The sequence below is a fragment of the Zonotrichia leucophrys genome, chromosome 1 (genome assembly GCF_028769735.1).
Source record: "Zonotrichia leucophrys gambelii isolate GWCS_2022_RI chromosome 1, RI_Zleu_2.0, whole genome shotgun sequence".
Lineage (NCBI taxonomy): Eukaryota > Metazoa > Chordata > Aves > Passeriformes > Passerellidae > Zonotrichia > Zonotrichia leucophrys.
The window spans coordinates 77,417,291-77,442,947 of NC_088169.1; the positions used below are offsets into that span (position 1 = coordinate 77,417,291).

The window sequence follows — 25,657 nt, forward strand, 5'->3', positions numbered from 1 at the left end:
TATGATTCTATGTACCTGTTATTACTTCTATGATGGAGTTCAACCAATCCATTCTAGAAGGATTCCATACACCATTTAATTCCCAGTTAATGTCCAGAAATGCAGCTTAGAGTGAGGTTACCTACAAAGAATTTGCTTTCGATTCTAAGGACTTTTCTAACCAAACTAGATTACAGCTTCAAGGGCTTTTCTAATTCGTGCTGTTGATTTATAGCCTTTGTAGAGATATCAGACATGAATTTTTATAGAGAAATACACTATGAAAACATGCCATCTAATTCCATTTATTATGTTGGTGTATTCTTTTCTTCTTTTCTTTGAGAGAACAGGCTAAGCATTACAAGAATATATCTTTAATCTTTGTGTCCCCTCTCTCTTGTTTGCTGTCTCATCCCTCCAAATGCTAGGATAACGCTGATTGTGAAACCATAAATTGTGTGTTCTCTGATAGTTTTATAACAAAAAAATACAATAACAAAAACAAACAAACAACCAAACAAACAATCCTAAACCAAAACAAACTTTTGGAAGCATAGTAAAAGTTGTGCTTAAGATAAGCCATTCAGTCCTTTTACACTGGCCACTGGAAAATACAAAATCATTCACTGGTTAGGCTAGGAACAGAGCACTGGTCACATGAATTAAGAGGTACTTTAATGACTTCAGAAAAACTAATTTATATTACAAGAATAACATGGCAAGATCTTCACAGATCTTCCTCTCATTTTGTGCAGTCGAATGATTAATGGATTAGGTATGTTTTTGTGTTTGTGTTCTCTCATGTCTAGATTCCCAACATAGACAAATGCCTTCCTGTTTCACTATCAACACATTTATTCATTTTCTGAAATTAGAAGCAAGTAGAAGGAAGAAAAAAATAATTTTAAATTTAAATTATTTATATTTTAAGGATATTTCTCCCTTTACATATTCTTTAGTAAAATAACACTTTCTTCTCAAAAATAAAACAAAATACACACACTCACAAAGAGATTGTTTTTGGTTTTCTGGCTTTCATTTGAGATATGTTTTTATCTGTAGGTTTTATGCTTCTAAACCTTCAGTACAATTTTGCAGTTAAGCAAAATCTTCTAGCCTGCAAGTAACAGCTTGGGAGGAACAACAAAACTGGCATTTGCAGAAATAATGCACGTATTCCTTCAATTAGTAATGAGATACTTGTCCTTATCAGGGACACTCTCTTTTGTAAAGCTTCCCTGCCTCCTCATCTGTTTTCACTGCTACAAAGAATGTGTTTGAAATTAAAGAATGATCAAAATCTAACCAACTGTCAGTTTGCAGTTCTCCAGCCTCTGCATATGTGCTGCCACTCTGCCAAGGCCATGCCTAAATGCCAATTATAACAAGGAGGACATGCATATTGTGTTACATTAGTTGTAACTAATTTTCCCAATTATTTTGGTTAGCAGTATTGATTCTTCCATCAAAATGAACAAATTGGATAGGACAAAACATTGGAAGAATCTCTAATTATAAACCCTCTAAAAAACACCTTCATCAGGCATAATCATGCCATTATCATAGCTGTTATGCATTCAAAATCCCAACTGAGGGCAAAATGTGTGTTTTCTTAAGAATTAGCGCCTTATTGTCTACTTCCTTACACCAATTTTAAGCTCTGCAAAGTCTGGGATCTTTTTTTTCTCCTGTTTCTCACCATTCAGAACCTACAGTGCAGTTTCCATAGGTACAAATCTCTCCCAGAAATTTTTAAGAACCTAATGGTATGATTCTTTGGGCTGTCCTGTGCAGGGCCAGGAGCTGGAGTCTGATGATCCTTGTGGATCCCTTCCAACTCAGAATATTCTGTGCTTCTGTGAATACCCAAAATCACAGGGAAAAAAATCCAGAAAATACATATTTATTTTATAACCATCACAGTGGAATCAGACTGTGGATCTTAGGATACCTAAGAGTTTTCTTCTCAATCTTTACTTTTTGTAGTGTGCCAGTCCTGGATTGTAAGGTGCTTCTGTAAAATCACCTCTGCCTTGAATATCCACTTCTAGCATTGCAATATACAGCTCAAACATGGCAGCTCCAACTGCTTCCCATTATTGTCTAGATGATATTAGCCTATTTTGCCCTGTTTTTTCTAGGCATTCTGATGATCTGCCAATGTCTTCCAAACAGCATTTTAATAACAGCTTAGTGTTTGGAAATGAATGCAAGAGAAATGAGGGTTTTACAGCTAAAAGAAAGGACCTACAGATCTAGACATATAACCAAATACAGAAGGATGTACATCTGTTGCAATTAGGTGGAAAAAAACCCAACAAAAATCTGAGAAAAAATTATGGTGAAAAATTCAGTTGAAAACCATATATTCCTCTGGTGTCTTTGTATTAGACAATAATTCTTGATTTTTGAGATGAAAAGCCACAATAATCATAATATGGATGAGAATTAGAATGCTGATTCTATAAATAGATTTTAAAGGGGAAATGGGGCATCTGGAGTGACTGGGACTAGTTGCAGAGTTATATTTTGCAGACTTTTATATATATCACCATGAAAATTGGTGAAACTCCTGAAAGCTCTTCATTCTTAAAGAGACAAAGATAAACATAGAGACTTTCTTTTAAGTATTTTATTATGTATATAAATTTATGTTACAAATAGTTTAAATTAAATGTAATTCCACATCACATTCAGGACTGGGTCTAAGGAGAGAATTGTCACATTTCATACAAATATCAAAAATATAATTAGTTTCCTAAAACAAAACGTCCTGTGTGTGTTCAATTTCTGCCTAAATCCCTCCAAAATACTTCTGAGCAGTGATAGCCAATGCTTTGCTGTTGCGATTGCTATTTGTCCATATTGGTTTTTAGAAGTATACCACAAGATTTTGGCCAACATTTCAATATTGAGGTGGCTGTCAATTAACATCCATGGGAACTGATGACTGGATTACAAGAGAAAATTTATCAGGCAGGGTTTGATTCCAAAGTCTTCTTTTTTTACAACTTTTTTTTTTGGTCAGAAAACAGATTTTGAAACATTAAAGTTTAACTATCTTCTTCAATGAGATAAAACTAGAATAAGGAGGTAGAATTCCACTCTTCTTATTATAAAATTTTGTAATGTTTGTGGAGGATGTCATAATCCAAAGATGGGAGCATTAGTATTACTTAGATACTGAAATTCCAAATATACATGAAGAGCTGCTAAATTCCAGCAGGGAATTGTTTCCTCTAAGTTCTTTTCATACATGCATGAGTCTCTGTGCACACTCAGAGTGCTCCAACATGAAATACCCTCTGTAAATATAAATTTACACTAATATCTAGACAGCATTCAAGTTATTCCATAAACGACAGAGTGACATGCATAGTAGAGTTATAAATTAATAGCTGTGTATCACAGACAAAGCTCCTTGCATACAAGTAGTTTGTTTTACATGATACGTGTCATTCCAAGGAAGATTTGGTTTGCATGCATAACTAAGGACACATATTTGCACATACCTCAAACAGTGACACAGAAACAGATGCGTATTGGAAATGACTGAAGTAAGCTATCTACCAGCTCCATTCATTTATACATGAAATGCCTTATTGATTTAAAATGAGGTGAAGAGGCTCAATCCTATGGAATAGGCTAGCCTTGTTTTGTAAATCTCCAGCTGATTTTCAAGCAGTTAATTCTGGTGGCTGTACAGGGAAGCCAAACTGACATAAACACTATGTTTTTCATTTGTGAATGATGAGAAAACTATTTAAACAAACTTTCTGGAACCAGCTTGCTTTTGCTCTCAAGTCTGTTCCTGCCCTCCAGATCCACCTTACCTTATTTCAGCTACTTGATGGGCCTTTAGAAATGTGCTAACTACATAAATTAATGGGAAAAAAAAGAACACTCTAGAGAGCAGCTTTACTTCCTAAGCCTTAATCCATGACAACCAAACCTGATCCTTCATATTAGAATCTTCATAATGGTCACAGGATTCGTATTACAGATTTCAGGGAGAGATGAAAACTGGGAGTCATACCCCATTAGATGGCCAGTTGTGTGATGAGACAGCTCACCACCTCATTTTAAGCAAGGAATTGAGTTGGGCAGGTCAAGGCAAGACCCATGACATGGCTCCAAGGCTTTCCCAGCTGTTTCCCTCCCGCACCTGTGGATTTAGCCGAGATAAAAGCCCTTCTCCTTTGTGGCACAACACATCCCAGGTGATAGGGCCAAGCCAGGGACATAAAGTAAAGGTTGGCCATGTGCAGCCAGCAGTCAACACTGCCCAGCTGCCACCTGGCTCTCCCTAGGACTGATAAACAAAATAACAAATTACAATAGCTCACCTCCTCTTTAATCTATTGTCTTTAGGAAAAGGTAACTGCAGTATTAAAATGTCGGGATGGTTGTTGTTATTAACAAGGCCAAAAATAGATCTTTTGAGAATGTGAAAAATGAGGGCAGTAGAATTTAATAGGATCCCTGATGACCTGAAAAAAAAAAGCCCATTTATGGCTCTTTTGCTGTGTATTACAACACGCAAAAATAAAGCTAATTTATCTCCAAAAAAGCAAATTGCTTTATAGTAAATGGCTCATGAGGGTCCAATAAAAACATTAGAGAATCTTTGACATGGTAAATAATTAAAGACTGGTCAAAATCTTGATAGAAACTCCCCATTGCCTGCAAATTACAAGATCTCAAGGGTACTCCTGCAGAAAAGGAAATGTAGAGTAACACAGGAAATGACTCAAGTGCCAGGTCCAATGCAACAGCATTAAATATTAAATATTAAGTAACAGCAAGCCCCAAAAAAATAAAAAAGAACTTTACATCATCATCATCCTATTTGGCTCTGTATCATGGGGATTTATACATCTTAATAGTTCAAGCAATAAATTCAACTAGAAAAACCAACAGTGTAATAATCTAAAAAAAAAGTACCTTAATAGGTCATGTATATGGAAATAGCCTCTTAAATTGACCAATTAAGTCATAAAAGATAAAATTATATATCATCATTAGGTATTCTATAAGCTATTCTCTAACAAATAATGAGCATTTACCCTTTATTTGATTAAATTTTAAAGACAGTAGGCCCACACAGAAATATTTTTGTTCCATTGAACTACAACTCCTAAGAGTGATTTAGATTCCCAAACCACGATGATGATTTTCATTAAAACCACCTCTGTTTTTCATAGTTCAAGACCTGCGCTGCCCCATCTTAGTTAAATAAGTCTTTCTCCCAACTGCAAAAACAAAAGCAAGAATCAAGTCCTTCATATAAAATGCCAATACTGTTCCCGAAACTCCACTTATTTTTTTGAGGCTAAGCAATATTTTAAGAGAATAAAAACCCCCAAATCAATGAAAATCATACCATTAAAAAATAAGGTAAAATGTATTAGGGAAGAACAGTAACAGATTTTCAAAATGTCATTTACCCTACATTGTAAATGCAAAATAAGATTTTGATTTATTCCAAAAAATAAAATAAACAGAGTAGAATCAAATCTACTAGGTTCACCTATATCAAAGTGAAACCTCAAAATAATCTTATGACTCCGCTCATTCCAGCCAATGTTTGTTTTCAATTTTTTCAAATTTTCATTAACCATTACACTTATGTTACAACTCTTTACACCCACAAGCAGCTTTATGTAAATTATAAATAAAGCCAATAATTACAAACATTACATTAACCTTATAACTTGGTAGGAGTAGAGGTAATAAACAAGCTTAAACATAAGAAATTTGTGTTGGATACCAAGGGAAAAACAAACATAAGTGTGGTTGAATACTGCAATATGTTTCCCAGGGAGGCTCTGGGATGTCTATTATTGGAATTCTTCAGGACTCCATTGGACATAATCTGGACTGGCTATCATGATATAATTACCCCTGCTTTTAGCTGATGGCTGGATGAATTGATCTCCAGAGGTCCCTTCCAATCTCAATTTTTCTATGATTCTACTATTTTCTTCTGTCTGCATTTTCACTGTCAAGCTTTAAAAAAAAATTAAAAGAAATCAACCAACCAGAAAAGAACATGTGCTATAACGATAAAAGAAAACACTTAATGGCAAAATAGTTAAACATCTTTTGCACTCCTGGTAGTGTTAGTTGGTCTAACAATGTCAATACTCAAATAATCAAGCCACAGAAAAATGCACAGCACAGAATGCTCATACTTTGAAAATCACCCTTCTTTATGCTGCCAGTTCTCTAAGAAGTCACAGATCCATGGAACATGTTTAGCAGTGACCCAAGGCAATTACCTAATGAGGGGAACTTGCTTCTGTAAAATGGTTCTTTGGAAAGGATGAAATACAGAGGAAAAAACATGGTTACAACAAGATCTGAATTTTGACCCCAAATCCCTCTCTTTCTCTTTTTCTAAGAAACTGTACAAGTCAAGGAGATAATAAAGACATTTTTCAATCATTGCCATTTAAAATCAAACAGCATTTGGTAATTAAAGCTTCTGTGCCTTAGCTGATTATATTCAGAGGATTTATACAGAGATTTAAACAAATGTGTCTGCTTAACCTGGTAAAATTTCTTTGGCAGTAGATCGAGAAAATGCCAAAGTCTGTCAGATTAAACTTCACATGGTCTTTTGCTACTGTGGTAAAACATGGGAGAATTTTGAATATGTATTATGAATCTGTACAGTACTGATATAACAGTTATATTAATTTATGTTTTTTCATGTACTCTAACAGGAAAAGAAATGTATTAGAAGTGGAACTCAAAACAAACTTATTTTTTATTTATCTAGGTCCTCAAGAAAATATTTGCACTATGATAAACATTAATTTTAGAAGTACCTTATAAACTACTGAGGACAGTACATACTACAGTCTTTTCTTTTTTGGTTCAAGCACTGTCAAAGAAAGCTTTTAAACCTCCTGCTGTGGGTTTTTTAAAGGACAACCAGGAATTATTAAGTAGAGAGGGATTGAATTAAATATTCAAGCTGTCCTTTCGATTAGGAATAATGGATTAATTAGAGGCCAAACCATCTGTATTTCTTTGTCAGCAAGAAATTACTGTATCATGGATTATGACAGTGTATAACACCTACCAGAATAGTGACATTGTAATGTCATCATACTCATACTTTCATCTCTTTTTGATGGGTGATCATGTCATTATAAAGGATGTGAAACACAACATCACCGTAGATCATCCACATAAATCTATGTAACTCATGATAAATTCACGGCACTACTTGTTTTGCAATAACTTGCCATGCTGAGGGTACAATTGCTCCACTACAATTGAGACAATTCAATTCCTATTTTAATGTACTACTTGAAATTCTTGCCTCTCTGTAAAACATAGAGGAAAAAAACATACTTTTGATTTGAAACTTACCAAAATTAGAAAACATGCAGAAAATATATACCACAATACCCTTAAAAAACCAAAGCTAAATCACATGACACAAATACACGTACAGAAACACATTCAAATTCTAGCCAAAAATAATTACTGAGCGATATTGCATTTTCTTCTTGTGAAAAAGATTGCAGAAAAAAGGCTGATTTTTAAACATTTGTATTCAGTGATTAATGTTTTCCATCTATGTATACATAATCTATTTCCCTTCTTTTTCCTTCTGCTTAAAATAAAGTTTCAAACCATCATGACTTCTTTACAGGAATAGCCAGGAACAATGTAGATCCATGTGCAAATTGAATTTTTGTCTTCTTTTTGAGCTCTGCTGAACAAGTACAAATAAATGTAAATGAGGAAGGAAAGCAGCCAGAGTTCCTTAGAGTTCCACTGGGAATGTAAAGAACATGTTGCTAGTGATATTTCTGCTGTTGTGTTTAGTGCCAACAAACCTCCAAAGAAATTTTTTTTTTCAAAACACCAAACTGTTGCAAACCTCAGTTAATGTGCTCTGCATAATAGTACTTCTAAATTCATGCATGGTTCCTTTCTGCTTTCTCAAGCTAAGCACCTAGAGACCCCAAAGCAAGCCAGGGAAAAATAACCACTGCATATATTAGAAAATTCATAACTACAAAGCCCTAGTCTGTAGAATTACTACGCTTTTTACTATTCTACTTGACTGTCAGTACAAGGTATTTTACAAGCATTAAAGCCAACAAGTCAAATGGGTAGACTGATATAATGTTAATATATTAGTTTTCAGAGCATGTTTTGTGTAGTAATGAGATGATAAGAAAATGTATGCAAAAGAAGACATAAAAGAAGTGTGAGAGAGAGAAGGAAATAGTAAAATGTTGCTAACTTAATCCACCACATATGTAAAGATGTGGTAGATTATCCACAAAATGAAGAAATGTTTTTGCTTTTTTCTTGGTGCCTCTCTAACTAGCAAACTTAATGCGAAGGTCTGCTGACTTCTCTAGGAGCAGAGCACCTGATGCACAAGGAGCAATAAACTGTAGGACAAGTCTATGGCATGCACACTACTGTTAAGGAAAACAATTCTGACTAAAAAAAATCTTGCTTCTTGGCAAACTCCCAATGTAGTACCTGCATTGATTTTTTTAAGCCTTGACTGTCTCAACCTGTTTCAGTACTGATTAACTAATTCACAGATCAACTAAGGTTGGAGGGGACTTCCAGACATCATTTAGTTCAACCCTCATACTACAGAAAAGACACATAGAACTGGTTGCACAGGATCATGTGCAGGAAGTTGTTGAGTAGATAAAAGGAGAGACTCCACAACCTCTCTGCACAACCTGTGCTCAGTCACCCTCAAAGTAAAAAACTGTTTCTTGATGTTTCAGTTTGTACTAATTGGCTCTTCTGCCTCTGGGCACCAATAAATAAAAGAGCCTAGCTCTATCCTCTTTGCACCCTCCTTTCAGGTTCTTGTGATATTGATCACATTGGCCAGAGCCTTCTCTTCTCCACACTGAACAAGCCCAGGTCTCTTAGCCCTTTGCACTGGAGACATACTTCACTTCATGGCCCTTCACTGGACTGCCTTCAGTTTGTCCATGTCCCTCTTGTGGTGTGGAGTCCACTGGACACAGCACTCCCAGTGTCACCTCACCAGGGCTGGCAGAGAAGCTGTGGGTGCCCAATCCTTGGAAGTGTTCAAGGCCAGGCTAGATGGGGCCCTAAGCAACCTGGTCTCATGGGAGGTGCCTCTGTCCATGTCAGGAGAGTTGGTATGAAATTACCTTTAAGGTCCTTTCAACCCCAACCATTCTATGATTCTATGGATCTATGATTGTATGATTTTATTACAATGTGTTGGTGAAGGAAGAATAACCTTTTTCTTTTAAACTCTTCAGTTAATTCCTACAAATATAACCATTTAACATATTTTATTTATTCTGGTGTCACATAGTTGGGCTGCTCACTTTGAGAATTCACACTTACAGAGATGATGTGAAAAAGGAATGCAAAAATTAGCTAAATGACAAGAAGCAATAAACCTGGGAAACAAGGTGAAACATCAGTTGGAAACTATACATCTAACAAAATCCTATACTCTTTTTTCCCTAAATACTCCCAATAACTTTGAAATAACAGTGGGAGTGGCAGTGTCTGTTACAACATACTGGTAAGATAATTTGATTTGCTGCCTTATCAAAGAATAGTCACTTCCATCCTTGATCTACCTAAACTGGCCTTGTCTTGTGAAACCTGCCACAGAATTCTGAGATGGTGTTATTGCCCTGTCTCATAAAACACTGTAAATACCATCATTATTCTTGAATAAGGGAAGGTGAAAACAATATCTGATAAAAAAGTAACAAGTGGAAATATAGACAAATATTCTTTAGTGTACGTCTTTTCAACATGTCAATAGTAATTCTAGTTTTTTAACCATTATCTAAATTCTTTCTGACAGAAACATGTTGAACTAATTATCTTCTGATGCCTTTTTTCTTAATAATTTCAAATTAAGCCCAAGAAATGCTTCCATTTTTTCATCTAGAAAAGAAGTGACAGCCAAGGAGAACAATATTTATCTAACCTTGACAGTGAAACAAAATAAAAGCATTAGTGCACTAATTGTGCACTAATAATTCATTGTTACGTACTTCCAAATATCAAAATTTGTACTAATTAAAATAATATGCCACTCTCATATTGCAAAAGGGTGGAAAACTTTGAAAACTTCTCTCAGAGCTTTAATACTTTCATTACATGAGAAATTTTGAATTTCATAACTAAAAATTGGCTGATTTTGGGTAATTCTTTCTACATGTCTGATCTTATGTAGAAAAAAGAGAAATAAGTAAAAAAGCATACAATGTGATGACTACACCCCATTGTAATGATACTAGTGAGAATGATTAATAAGGCTTTCAGTCTGTATCCTAAAATAATCTCTCAGGAGTGTTTTTCTTGTCTTTGCTGATGATACCTGGAGGACAGACTCTTAATTTAATTGCCTGAATTACATTTCTAATATAGGAAGCAAAATTGTGTCCACTTAATTCCAAAAGTCTTTAACAGAAGGATGATATGTAAGGCAAGTATATATATACCAGATTTACAAAGAAACACGTGTTTTAGCAGCTCTTCATCTTAATTTAAAAACAAGCACAAACCTATCCTATGGATGACAAAATAATTTCTGCATAGGGCTTCTGTTTGGAAAATTGAATGATTTGTTTGGTTGTCTACAGTTAAACATAGTAGAGGTAGAGTTTTGCAATGTATCTCCAGAACTTTTTTTAGAAATGAGATCTCTATGTCTATATGTATATCTCATCTTTATATCCACAGATGAGATAATTAGAATTCTGTAGTTGGCTGATTAAATGAGAATATACTATTCTAAATCTATCTACATTACACATGATCCATTTAGGTTTTTACACTTCTATCCATTATGAATTCAGGCAAATACCAAAGGATTTCCTCTCCAGTCATACTGTGTGGATTTAGTTTCATTAAGGAAAGCTAGTTTACTGTTACACAGCAGGGTGCTGTAAATTTTATTTTAAACATTTGGAATGTGTGATCCAACAAAATTAACATGGAAAAGTTTCTCATCCTTTGGGTTGTAAGGTTTACTTGGTGAATTTTCCTTACCAACTGGGGCAGCAGAAGGGGCGGCAGGGTAAGGCAGCAGGAGAGTAAATTTAGTCAGAGTTTTAAAAGCCTCAGGAAAAGGCAGTAGAAATTAGATTTGAAATTGGCACAAATGTATCTAATAGAAATCCACACTAGTGCATTTGTATAAGACTGATGGATTTGATTTAATCTTGCCAAAACAAATGAACACTAAATTACAGACACCAGATGAGACTAAACTCACTTTATCACCAATAGAATGACAGTGAGTCATTTTTATGAAGTTAATGAGCTCATCTAAGGTATAATGAAGACTCCACTAAAGGACCAGCATCCATTTAATGATTGTTTTTGTTTTGCTTTTTCCTTTTTTCCCCTTTTTTTATTTTTAGAGGCAAGAGGGTTACCTGAAATTCATCTTCCTGCAAATTGAAGATCAAAGTCATGGTGCCATACATGCTGCTACAAGAATGCTCTTGTCTCTACACCATCTCAGAGGAAAATATCCCTGGCTCGATCTACTTCTCAATTACAGAAATGCTCTTTGGGCCTGGTTGAGGGAATACAGAGACCAGGGTAGTTATTGCCTTATCTCTGATTATTTGATTAGCATGTCAGTTGAAAGAGCCACGGGTCAAAATTCTCTAACTTGGTTCTTAGAAGTCCAAATAAAACCCTTTCTGACATTTATTATCTGTGACATTTCAATGTTTCCTAAATAGCATGTGGAGATATCTTGAAAAAGGTTATACAAACATCTCTAAGTAGTCTAAGCAGCACAATTCCTCATTTTCTGAGTCTTAGTACTTAATACTTCAACACAGTCCCTGAAATTTCCTTTTTCAGTCCGAAGCAAGAATTCACAGAATATTGACTTGCTGTTAGAAGAATGTGATGCAGCATGTGAGGGACATACAGAAATAACTATTTGCAAATCATAAAAATTACGTGGTAGAGACATTTTTACCAAGCAACTAATATGCCCAGGAGGTCTCTGCATTTTCTCTATGAACTAAAATATAAAGGAATTGTGTAGGTCAAGCACAGAAATGATTAAAAGGCATATATACATAAATCAATAAATCCCATTAAACCAGTCCTTATTTGAATTTTGGCCTGTTTGACATTATTAAGATGAAGCTGGTAATCTATTAATTCCATCAATATTTAATACTCTGAGATTACAAATAAGAGGGAATAATTGTGAGCTAATTAATTGCAATCTTCCTTCTGCTAAAAAAATATGATGTAATGCAAAATCAGACATAATTTTGCTGTATTTTTAGATCAAGAACATCATAGGGGGCTGTTTACTTAGGTAATATGTGGCCTTTAGGATTAACAGTATCTGAGTGTGTGGTTCTTGGAATTCATAATAAAAGCTTAAATGCAAATTTAAGTATTTGCAATTTAAATTTAAGAAAGAGGAAAACTACTGATATCACTGCCAGCTATGATAATGTTTCACTGAACACAAGAACAAAACAACTTCCACACTAACAAAAATATTTCTGCAAGGAATAAAACACATTCTCTGGGTTCAACTAAAAGAACTTCTAAAATTATGTCCAAGAATTTCCCAGAACACATACTCTTAAAGACCTGCCAATCCTTCTACAGTGTTGCAGTAACTTGGGCAGACATCATAATGTGCTGCAGATATGCCTTTGAAACCAGAGCAAAGGCAAGTTTCAAGGCTCCCAACCTGAAAAGAACTCACCAATTGCTAATTTTTTTGTACTGGTTACTCCTAGACAAATTGAGCAAGCGCTAGAGAAATTTAATCTGAAATTAATTATAAGAATATTGTGATCAGAGCCTTGGAAAACAGTTTTGATGAATTTCTCTGCAGATGCATTAATATTCTTTGTGGATTTAGAACCAGGACATAGATGTATTTTTAATCCTTTATTTTATTTCATGCCAAAAAAATCTTCATTAAAGCATGCTATCACTCGAGCTAGGTTTTTTTATTTTACAATTTCTCATTTCTTAAGCATCAAGAAAATACCAAAACCACTGTAATTAAATCTGTCTTTAGTAAGAATCTTCTCCCATGCGCCAGTCTCATAAATCACTGAAATTTTTATATTCTTTATACAGGTAAATAATATATCTATTTGATACCTACAAATATTTTAAGAATTTTGAGCTTCTTGGAATATTATTCAGCGCTGTTTACACAGTGGAATGAAATAATATAAGACTTCCCTATATCAGCTTTTATAGAAAGAAAACTGATGGAAATGTGTGAGTATAAGAGGGAAAGAAGAAATTTAAGTGTTCGTGAGAACAGATATGAAAAAATATTCCAGGAAGACTCAGGTTGTAAACTGGAAGACTTTCTAGAAAGGCATGTGCTTTCACTCTATTTGGAAGATTAATTAATATTTTAAAATGAGCTTTTTCACTGAAATGAGTAATGCAAAAAATGAGGTTAATTAAGAAAAGTTCATTACAGAACTCTCTAATTTATGACAAAATATACCTTATCAAAGTGGAAACTCAGTAATTTCTCCTTTTTAAGTGTTGCTAAGAATTAGAAATATTTTAATTTTCTCAAGTCTTACATCAAAAAATAATTAATGTTTTTAAAAGTATTTTGCTTGTAATAAAATTCTTATCAGAGGCACTTTAAAACCTTGCCAACAAATGTAAGGGCAACTGACCAGAAGAAACATAAAAGTGAAAAATACCTGGTGGGTTCCTTGGAAATGGTATTTGATTGAATCACCGTTGGTTTTTTTTTCATATATCACACAATCAAAAGGCTAATTTTTTACTTTAGATCCACTTCATTTTTCTTACAGTAGTTTGCCATGTCTACCATACTCTCAGACTGCACTACAGGACTCGCTGTTCTGTGCAAGTTGGGAGACATGCAAACGTACAGCCTTAACTATATACAATAGTCTATAAAGTGTAGACATTGTTTAAGAGCATACTAACAGAATAGAGAAGACTGAGACAGTTTTAGAGGAGCTTCTTTTCTTTCAGTTTTTAACAAACTTATTTTTTTCATTGCTAAATGTAACCTAATGGGAAATTCTGAAATTCAAAGGAAGACACATAGGATATCTTGCTAAACCCAGTTTTTGGTATTTGCTTTGACATCCTTAAAGATGCAGTTTAAAAGTTCTTAAATATTAAACAATTATGATGCAAACATCAAACTCTAGAGCACAGTAGAAGTCTAGAAGTACATACTGGTCAACTTTTAGATTTTTGTTTGCCTTGCACTGTTTCCTATTAAAAATAGTAATTCAATTGTAAACAATCTATATAAGGAGTTAAACAAACTAAATCATGTTAAAGTGACTAAGTCCATCACTAGGCCCATTTTACCCAATAAGTCAAATCAATGGTGAAATTAATGTAACAAGAGATCTTCAATGGTTTTTTTTTTCACTATGTCCATTCCTGTTTGAGTTGCCCAATTTGTACATTATTTATGATCTTTTTCCATAGATATGAATGTTAAACTCATTAAAGTGACACATCAAACACTGTCACAAAATTTTAAGAACTGCCCAGTAAATGGAAAAAACAAATTCTATCCTTTTAAAAATTCTATCTGTAATGGCCATCAAACAATATGAGTTAAGCAAAGAAAAAATATATTACAAACAGAATAATATGCTACTTTGAGTTAGAAATAAACAATAGGTACAAGTGAAAACTCTAAGAATTTTAATGTTTCATGTTACTCCTGGTGGGTAAGGTCACCAAATCAGAGTGCATTTATTTTCCTGCAGATGAAATCATTTCACTCCTCACTTTCTGCCCATCTCTGATATATGTACTTTTAGAACAGATCATCACAAACATGACTTCACAATATCTTAGCAAAAAATTAGTCATGAGACAAAAGGCATTCTTTTCTGTATTCTACCATTTCAGCAAATTTTCATTCTATGTTTTTTTCTATGTTTTGCATTCTAAAATAATTTTTGAGAGGCTTCTCATTTTTTACTTTTTGTACAGGGTAGGGCTTCAATGACAAGTAAAAAACAGTTGGAGAATCATCTAGACCAAGCAACTCATTTAAGAGTAGTTTCCACAGGGCTTAGAGAAAAACAGCATCTTTAGAGAGAACTTTCAGAATTGCTAAGTTAAGCTGTCTGGAAATATTTATGAACATGCTCATCTTTTTCTTCTAAAATGGCTGACTCTGTGATCCATTGTTCTTTTTTTAATCACTTTAAAATCAATAGTAAATTTCAATGATGCCACATCCCCTTGCAGATGATAAAATTACATTCTTTTTTTACCTAACTCGCTTAAATCACAGGCTTAGTCAGAATGCCTGTCTTCATATTTCTTCCTGGACAAAATGAGAGCACTATTATTCACAGTGTTATAGGGGGTTTAAATACTATCACTTGCAATTCTGTGCTGGGCAGAGATGATACTCTTAATGGCTGTGTGGCGAGCCATAGCAAACCACCTGCAGCTTTACGCTGAGCTAAATTGACACTTGGTGTGGTGCCATGACTGCCACACTCCCTTTTCACAGTTGTACGCCATACTAAGGGCAAGAACAGGCCTTGGTGCACACAGCACAGGGTCACACCCCAGTGGACATCAATGGCACAGGAACAGCTTAACCACTGAGCTCACTGTATTAGCTGTAGGGCTGCTAAGATTAAAACATAAAATCTACACAACCTCCTCACTCCCCCAACACACAACCAAAGAAAAATTTCAATCAAGACCAGCTCTGATGGAGGATTTAACAGAATACTAGAAAGAGCCTTTCTACTTGAATACCCAACATTAAGGTAGATAAATTCAAAGAAGTAAACTAAACCCACCGCTGAAGTGGTCTCAGTACATAGCACATCTAGCCATGTTGAATAAAAGCCAAAATTGCAGGGTATGTTCCTCACTATTATAACATTTTCACACTACTGCACTTAATAGGGAAAAGCCTCCCTATCAAAGCAGTCCACTGAGCAAAGCAGTTACCAGTCTCAGTGCTGCATGGAGCTTGATAAACTATCTCCCACTGCCTTATCATGTAGCAATATATGCATATTTCCCATTTTCTGACAGGAGTGAGATTTATTTTTCACACTCTTTTCATTTAGTGTTGGGAAGACATTTAGTCACAGTGCAGTTAAGAAATTGCTGTCACTGAACTGCTAGCAACAATTTAAACAAAGGCACTATAGAGTTGACTAGTGCATCAAGTCTGGAACAGCAAGAAGTTTCCCCACAGCTTCCTACATTCATCAGCTCACACAGCTATGAAGTGTTTATTCATCATTAGAGATGTGACCTCTCCACATCAACCAGCTTGTCTCCCATGTAGAGAAACTGGCACATTTTACTCTTACGTAATTTAGTAATTTTTCCAAATAACAATAAGGTTTTCAACACAGGTTGATGATTACTATTTTAGGGTGACTCAAAAAGTGTTTTCAAGTGGTAAGAAGACATTTTACATAAAAACTGAGAAAAAAAAATAGAAACAAAACCACATAAGTGGATTTTTTAAATATGAAGACTTCAGGTATGATACAGGCAACAAGTAATAACTTCATATTGGCTAAAATTGCTCTGAGTTTAACCTACTGACATTACTCCAAGGGGAAAGCCTGAGAGAAAAAGGGAGCAATTCCACCAGGGAGCAAAGGAGAATACTTGCAAGGAAGCAGATTATTTTATGTGTGGCCTTCTAACACAGATAGTTATCATATATAGAATAGCTATGGATATTAGCTGTGGGAAGAAAATCATATCATTGCTGAAAGTTTACTACCTTAAAAATTTGACTTTTTATTCAAACACAGCAATGAGTTTATCTTCCTGGATAATTTCTGCTGGTGTTTTAGATACATTCCATTTTTTATGCTCTAAATTTATTCAACCCATGGTAGCAATTAGTTTCTCTGATGTTATTTGCAATAAAAATCTTTTGCATTTGAAAGAGCATTTACCCTAAAAGTGTGGTCTGTCTTTGTCAGTTCAGTCTTGTGTTGTCATTAAGTATAATTTACCATGCTAGGTAAAGCCAGAAGAGACCACCAAACACACTTGGCAACATATCACTTGAAGAGTCCTGAATGGAACTTTTAATCAAAGAAAAGTAAACTCTGGAAGTCTCAAGAACACAGAGAACTTTTGCAATAATATGTTTGCTACCTAATGCTGGAATTGAGCAGTGAGAAATAAATACAGAAAACACCCTTGCAGGTGTTTTTGGTTGTTGTTGTGGTTTTTTTCCCTAACATCTTCCCTAACAGAGTATGGGTTTTTTCTCAGTTATTTACTGCAAAAAATTATCAGCAATTTTAGATTTTTCTTGAAGATTTCTTTCTTTCTTAAGATTATTCTTTATAGGTAGGAGGCAACCTTTAAATTAGATTTTGTCAGAAGGTTTGAGCTTGGTATTCCTTACGGTTAAAAGAACCAGGTGCTATTTCTTGGAATAAGGCTGGAGATGAACCAACAATTTGGTTTGCATTCAATCTTGCTCATGTGGTTGTAGGCCAGTAAAGTAACAAAAATTCCTGAGCACATCTAACCTGATAATTTGATAGCATATTGAGAAACTTCTGAGCAGCTCTATGAAAGTAAGCTATAGAGAGCTTGCTATGCTCTGAATGAACACCCAGGGGGATGTAGAACATGTATGAAGGGGAAACAGGGATTAGTGCAGCTCAAAATGACTTTGAAGGCAACCCAGCCTTACTCTCTTACAGCGCAGGTACATGCATACACACACACACAAACTAGCATATTCATTTACGTCCACTACAGAATTTCTATTAGAAACTTGAGAAAACATTTAATTTTTAAAGTTATTTAATTTTGCTTTCCAACTTAAAGCATTGTCATATCTGCCAGCGTCCTAGCAGACCTCTTCCAATATTGGTTTAACCTCATTACTGAAAAACTAGTATCTCATTTCAAAGCTGAATTTGTCATAATTTCCAAGGTTTCACTGCCTTTTTATTGCACTCCTATTAGAAAAGGCCAGGTCAATGCTTAAAAAACGTTGTGCTAACCGCTAATGACTTTTTGAAATGAAGTTAATAACTTATTATGTATTTGTGATATTGTTACTGCTGCTTGGAAACTCTAAATTATTCTCTATTATGAGCTAACTACTCCTTGTACATGTCTGGCACTGGAAGTAAGAGAAAACAGACTTAGCTACTTGTTAAGACCAAGTATTGCTCTTTTTATTATTTCTGATCATGAGAAGTGGTCATCTAGAAGCACACTTGAAGAAAATGATAATCACTTCATAGAATGAATTACTTTTGCCAGCAAACCAATTACAAATATTCCTACAAAAATTATATCACTGTTGCAATGTGTAGTATAACAGCTGATTCCCTGTAGTATGAATGAAAGTACAAGAGATTCCTGGGGATGACGACTTCTGGTGAAGGCCCACACACTGCAGTATTTGGGAAAGTATGACATGGAATATCTGAGAAAAGGCGTAAGAACAATTTTCAACATCTTGCTGGCCAGCAGTAGGAAACCAGATTTAAAAATTGAACATAGAAAATTGTAAAAAATAAAGAACAACCCAGGCATGCTTACAAGCAGAAGGATTTATCCTAAAAATATTTTCTTAAATCCATACTCAGTGTCCTTTTTCATGCCTGCAATTTTTCCCATTCTTAACACTCATGATTATTTAACATTAAATAACATCAGGAATCTGGAAGCAGTAAATATCTTTTTACCTTTCCATTCTTCTTTTGAATTAAACTTAAAGAAATTGCATTATTTAGCAGATAAGTGCTTTGCTCCCTGATTCAACCAAAGATCCAGGAGAGAGAGGATATGGACAGCAATCTGCCTTAGTTTTCAGTGCTGTGGCTGTTTTCTTGCCTTGCACCCTTTGCAAATGCAGTACGTCAGGATGAGCAGTAGAAGGTTTAAGTGTGTTATCTCTCCCATTTTTACTCAGGAGTCTGTGAACGGGAAAGTCCCCAGGCACTAATACTTATCTAGAGCTCTGTCTCCAGGATTTTATGCTCAGCTATCAAAGGTGACAAAGTTGTGTGGTATTTCCTATATTGCCATCAGTGCAGGGCCAGGAGTTGAGGGCAGGGTACTGTGGGTAACTGCATAGATTTATCAGTGATAAACACTGGTCATTCATGTGTTCATCACTCATATGACAGAGTAGCAGCTTTTCACATGCTGTCCGCTGAATTGGGAAGGACATTGTCTAAAAATCGGAAGAATAAAAATGAGAAATAGTCCTGGAACTCAGAGTGGTATTCATATTTATATGCTTTGGTTAATGAATTTGTGAACCTTAGGCGATGAATTTTACTCTTGGCCATGGCTGCTGTAGTTCTGAAAGTTACATATTGAGAAGGTTTGTGATGTGTTTTGGAAGCTGATAAGTGCAAATGATAGAGACAATTTCTAAAAGCCCCCAAGCAGGCAGATGGAGAGGGATGGGCATGATAAAAGACAGGAAGCACCTCAGATCCATGCCAGCTGCAGGTCAAAACTATTACAGGACATGTGTTTGTTTGTGCTCTTTTACTTAAGAGCATTTTTGTAAGTCTCCATTCATATTATATTCTAGCAAACAACTGCTCAGAAAAAGTCGTACTGATTCTAACTTTGAACACCATAATGAGGGATACAGGGAAAAAAACCCTATATCGAGGCATTCATTGCTTAGTAGTAAGAATGCTTTATGTGGAAAGGAATGAATGGTACATAGAGATGAGTTTTAAGGACAAGTGTTTACCCACTCAACGCTATGAACAGTGACCGCAGGGTCTCAGAGGTACTGCCTCTATCTTGTGAACTCTTGCTACTTTCATTATACCCATAATTTTATTGATGCCATGAATTATACAGTCTTACAGAGAAAATGAGTCTCACTTTGACCCAATTAACATGCAGAAGGTAATATTACAGAAGTAGATAAATGGGCTAGGGAACAAAAAGGCATACAGAATATGTGTTAGATTAAAATAGAATTAGAACTCTATAAATACTTTTCACTCTATTATGCAACTTTTAGCATATATTTAAATTTGAAACATCTTGTAACAGGCAGCAATAATTATTAGAAGGAATGACAGGAGTCTTATTCTCAAGCTAGTTTTTTCATGTGTCTTACATCTGCAAAAAAAACCCAATATCATAATTTTTCTACTAATCATGAGATGATAATCTGACGTAATTTTTTTCCGGTTTAAAAATACTTTCCTTTCTGAAACATGAAGAGACATATCTACTTGTCTCATTAAATGGCATGGGGGTTCTGTTTTAAAGAAAAAGCTTTCAGTAATATACATTTCCAACTTCTCTGAGAATTCAGCACAAGAAAACTTTAACAAGCCTAGACAAAGAAAAGTTTCTCTGCTTTTTCACACACTCTGTTCCTAGTGTGAACCAAAAATAAATAGCCTTTAGTACACACATAAAAGCCGACTCTAACGTGATTATGGGGAACCAGGACAAGAGGACCCTGGGAGTATACACCCAGACTAATTCTGATGAACTTAGATTAAATTTAAACTGAGCAGCCCTGTACTTTATGTATTCCTGTAATGAAATCAGATTTTAAACAGTTACTCTGAATTTCATATTTACAGTTTCCCCCATAGTAAACTATTCTTTTGTAGCATGCTGTCTTTCTCTACAGGAAATCTTTCTAGGAGGAAGAAACAGAAAAGAAAAAAATCCCCCCAAAACCCTCCAAAAATCAACATTTTTATTCCAACTATCAATTCAGTAGCGAGGCACTCCCTAGGTCAAAAACAACAGCTTAATTCTTCAATTCCATTTTGTCTTGAAGGGTAGATAAGAATAGAAAGAATAGATAAGAAAGAACCTATCAATCTTGAGATCTTCTTTTTATCTGTTACTTATCAATATTTTATAAAAGTTAATTTTTTTACAATTTAAATGTATAACTGTGAGCTGTACTCCCTGACTACCTTTGCCTTAAACCAGAGTAAGAGACATAATTTAGTCCTCATTCTTATGTTCAGAAAAAAACTTTTTTCTCCATTCAAATATTATTTTCCATATAGCCTAAGCATACATTCATGCTTAAGTACAACCTAAAATAACAGAGTCAGTTTTAAGATAAAAATGGTATAAAAATGGGATCATCACAAACTAGAGAGGTCATTCCTTCTCTTGGATTCTTTCCCTTACCACTGCAAAATCAATACCACAGTGCAGAACTCTCTTCCAAACACTGCCTGCTGCTAGGAGTGATCCCATGATATGATGATTAAATGGATAAGTAAATACTGAATTTTAACACAGTCTAGAAGAACAGAAATTGAATGAACTCTCTTCGTGGAGCACCATCAATATCTATTGCTCTGTTGTTAACAGTGCATTCTGGCATCAAACTTACTAGGCTGCCTTGAATTGCATCAGCTGTAGGAATGAACTATTTGCAGTTGTAAACATATTTTAATGAGTGCCACAATATAAAAACATCTCCAAATGCAAGATGATGTAATCAAATATTATAGTTATGGAGACAGTACATTGCTAGTTGTACAGATGATCTTATTAAAATAACTTCAAATCAAATTTTTTAAAATTTTGTAATTTCAGCTCTTATAGCATAAAATTAAGCAATGAATAATTATTACTACACATGAAGTGATTAAAATATTATCTTGTGCATGTGAAAAATGTATGTTATCACATTATATTCAACAATATGTGAAAACAAGAACTGCAGTAAAAAATATTTCTTACAGAAGTTAAATCTACTACGTTATTATGGAATAAAGATTTCAAAACCCTAAAGAATCACAAATCAGAACGAAATTTTAAAAAATTAATGCTTTAGAAACTATCAGATACAAGTAACAAATTAAAAGATGAGAGGAACAGTCAATTTTAAATATGGTGCTGAATGACTGGCAAGAGTTTTCAGGGTATAATGTAATTAAAATAAAATTCTTCTGTAAATATTGACTTTCAGTTTAAATTCCCAAGTAGTTACACACTCTTATGCTATATTAGAATTAGTCACTGCTAATGCTTCTAAGTCTTTGCAAGATGTTGTTTGAATGTATGTGCCTAAGCAATGCCTGTGGCAAACACCTGAAGCTTGTTCCTGTGTACCCAATTTTAGGATACAGAATTGTCAGCATATGACATGTGTCTCACAAATTTTGAAACATATTGATGTGTCATATAAAGTTAGGCAAATCTATCTGGAGCAAACTCTACAGATATTTTCCCTAACAGCAGTTGAGAGTAACCAGATATTAGCTATGTGAAACCAACAGCAGGCTTAGGTACATTAGTTTCACAGATAAATACCTTCTGCCAGATGTTAACATTTAAATCAAAGATTTCAAGATAAAATAAATAATTCTTAGAAAGAAATCCTGTGTTTAAATTTCTGACATCCTTCTGGATTTTGCATCAAATTCCTTGCAATTTGTAGCGATAAAAATAAAAATATCAATTTTAAAAAATTAAATTACATTAATAGGTGGTGGTTGTAAGGTATTACTACTATTGGAATCACCAAAATACAAACATTTATAATACAAACTAATATTTACAATGTGGCTGATAGTCCAGCACAAAGAAAACAGAAATTTCCCTGTCCAAAATCAACAGACTTAGATAACACAATGAAGCTACAAGAAAGAAGCCAGATTAAATTAGACTCTCATGTATGCATGCAAAGCATATATGTTGACATCCATGGGCACTTTCCATTATCAAATTCCTGTGTCAAATATAACTTTATTGTTACTAATCAGACTTTTAAATTTCATCTTGTGATGACACAAACCCAATGAATTTTGGAAGAATTTGGGAAAAGAGTAGCTTAGTAACTGCTGAGATGCAATAATCACGTCTTAATACAAGGACAGCATTTGTTAATACCTTAATCTAAATCTTTACAGTTTCATCCCTCAGTGTAGAGCCCCAGAGAAGGTGACTTTAGTTACATTCCCACTGACCCTTAGGTCCCAATATGGACTGAGAAATGCTCCTTAGGCTTCGGCCTTGAAGAATTGCACCTGGACTAAGCCACTCTCCAGCTTGTCAGAAACACTGTCTATTCCCAGGAAGTAGAAGAGCACCAGATTTTTTAAAAGAGCAGCCTTTAAAACTTATTTTTCTTGCTTGAAAAACCCAAATTAAATCATATTTCTGCTGCTGAACCTTCAAAGAAAGTTACCAACTTGAATTGCATCCAGGATAGAATACTACTATGACTAAAATCCACTCTCTTGCAAACTTATAAAAAGTGATCGTAAGTGAGACCCTTTCAAGTTATGACGGGCTGATGAGTACTAAAGACCACTATCTATTGACCTTATAAACAGTGGTCCAAAGTGAAGTTTTTTTGAGCTCTCAATTTCCAGAAAATACTTGGCTAATGTGCCTCAAACACCAATAGAGCTGTGAAGCCAAGCAAGAATTTTTAGTAATAACAGACACGAAATTTTGGTAATAACCAAGGACTATTTGGACTAGCAACCTCTGAGAAAGAACAAGTTTTGACTGAAGAAGAGGGGCCAGGTGGAGACAGGCAGCACTTTTCTGTGAGAAAGAGCCACAATGCAGTACATCTGAGTGCCAGAATGAATGGCACAAAGAGGAAATAGACTATAAGGTGAGACTGGGACCTAAACAAGATTTTCCACAAAAAAAGTACCCAACTCCAAGTCCATGCAGTGACCCTCGGACCCTGGACATCTCATCAGCCACACTGATGCAGCTGGATTGCTGCTTATCACCTGGGTTGACACTGAAAACAGGATGGGCATCCCGATCATCCGGAGTGATGCTGAAGTGAGGGTTGGTGTGCCCTTTTTTACTTTTCTTTTTCCTCTTTCTTGTTCTCCCTTTTTCTCTTTTCATTTCTTTAATTAATCTCTCCCTTTTTAATGAATCTCTATAATTTCTCTTTTCCCTCCCATCCTGTCCTCTTGATCCAAGACCCACTTCATTGTGCTTAATCACTCTTTTCCCTTTACCCTACACTTTTGTCTGAACTCCACTGCCATGTGCCTACACAGCAGGTCAGGGACTAACATACCAATTTTCATGCCAATTGTATAATTGGCATGAAAATAATACTCCATGATTCTTTGCAGACTCTCTTACTTATGTCATTTTTTTCAACCAATGAGCATTTTTGAATCTTATGGGCTTCCTTCCCTTAAAGGTGGTCATCACACTCAGGCAAATAGTTTTCATAATGATGTTCATCTTCTCCAGCATGCTTCTACATCTTCCTATTTCTGTTTGCAGTTAAGAGCCTTAAAACGATAAGGAAAGTTTTCTTGTTTTTTGTTTTGATTTACCTGAAAGACAGCCAGTGAGTGACAGAAACAGCAAGAGTTTCCATGACAACCACATCCTTGGTCACAAAGGTGTCTCCGTCCCTCTTTGTGCAGTTGTTAGCAACGTTGACGTTTCTTAATTAAAGCTTAGCCTATTGGGAGAAAGATAGATCTCTGTTAGGAAAATTAAAAATATCTCTCAATAATGCGACAAACAATTAAAGAGACAAAGCTTCTCCTAATGCAATTAAAAATCTAGTTCCAAAGGACTCTCTATCCCTCTGACTCAGACTCAGAGGGATCTTGCTCCAGCAGTTAACAATGTTAATAGCTCAAATGTCTGTGGCAGTGCTCTGCATATATGCATATATTACATGGATATCACTTTAAAACTACATGTGCTTTGAAGCTTTGAATTTCCAAAAAGCCAAGATTAGAAGACTGTACACATATCTTTCACAGCAAATATTTTCAAAGCACATGACCCAACATGTGTTCTTATTTTCCTTAAATTATCTTGACTTCTGATATAAAGTGTTTCAAAGAGCTTATGTGGAAGTGTGGGTTAGATGAGTGGACAGTGTGATGGAGTGAGACTTGGCTGGAGGGCAGAGATCAGAGTGTTGTGAGCAGTGGTGCAGAGTCTAGTTAGAGCCTGTGGCTCACAGTGCTCCCCATGGATCGGTACTGGGTCCAGTTGTCTTCAGCTTATTAATCCTGGCTGAAGGCAACCCTCAGGAATTTGCTGATGATACAGAACTGGGAGGAGTGGCTGATATCCCAAAGATCTGTACAGCCCTCCAAAAGGGCCTCAACATGTTGGAGAGATGGGCAGAGAGGAACTGTCTGAAGGTCAACAAGGGCGAATGCAGTGTGTTGCACCTGTGGAGGAATAACCCCAGCATAGGCTGGGATCTGACCTGCTGGAGAGCAGCTCTGCAGAGAAGAACCTGGGGGCCCTGTTGGACAACAAGCTGTCCATGATTTAGGAGTGTGTCCTTCTGGCCAAGAAGGCCAGAGGGATCCTGGGGTGAATTAGAAAGAGCCAGCAGGTAGCAGAGGGGTGATACTGCCCCTCTACTCAGTCCTGGTGAGGCACATCTGGAGTGTCTGGGCTCCTCAGTACAGGAAAGACAAGCAAGTACTGAAGAGGGTTCATCTGAAGGCAATGAAGATGATGAGGGGATTGAAGCATCTCTATTGTGAGGGAAGACTGAGAGTGGTGGCAGAGCACTGGAACAGGCTGCTCAGAGAGGTTGTAGAGTCTCCTTCTCTGGGGATCCCTCCTGGACACAATCCTGTGCAGGTGAATCTGCTTTGGAAGAAGCTTTGAAGTAGGTACCTGCATATTTCCTTTTCAACTCAAACCA

The 25,657-nt window shown here is 35.4% G+C and overlaps 1 protein-coding gene across 2 annotated transcripts in view; it reads right to left on the bottom strand.

The window, feature by feature from the left end:
- The window catches only part of CNTN5 (contactin 5), a 607,907-nt gene that overhangs the window by 290,017 nt on the left and 292,233 nt on the right, over positions 1–25,657 (bottom strand). For both annotated transcript variants that reach the window (XM_064718603.1, XM_064718594.1), the window contains exon 3: positions 24,309–24,439. In XM_064718603.1, coding sequence (XP_064574673.1) covers positions 24,309–24,363 — 55 coding nt within the window. In that variant the 5' untranslated portion in view covers positions 24,364–24,439. The remainder of the gene's footprint in view (positions 1–24,308; positions 24,440–25,657) is intronic.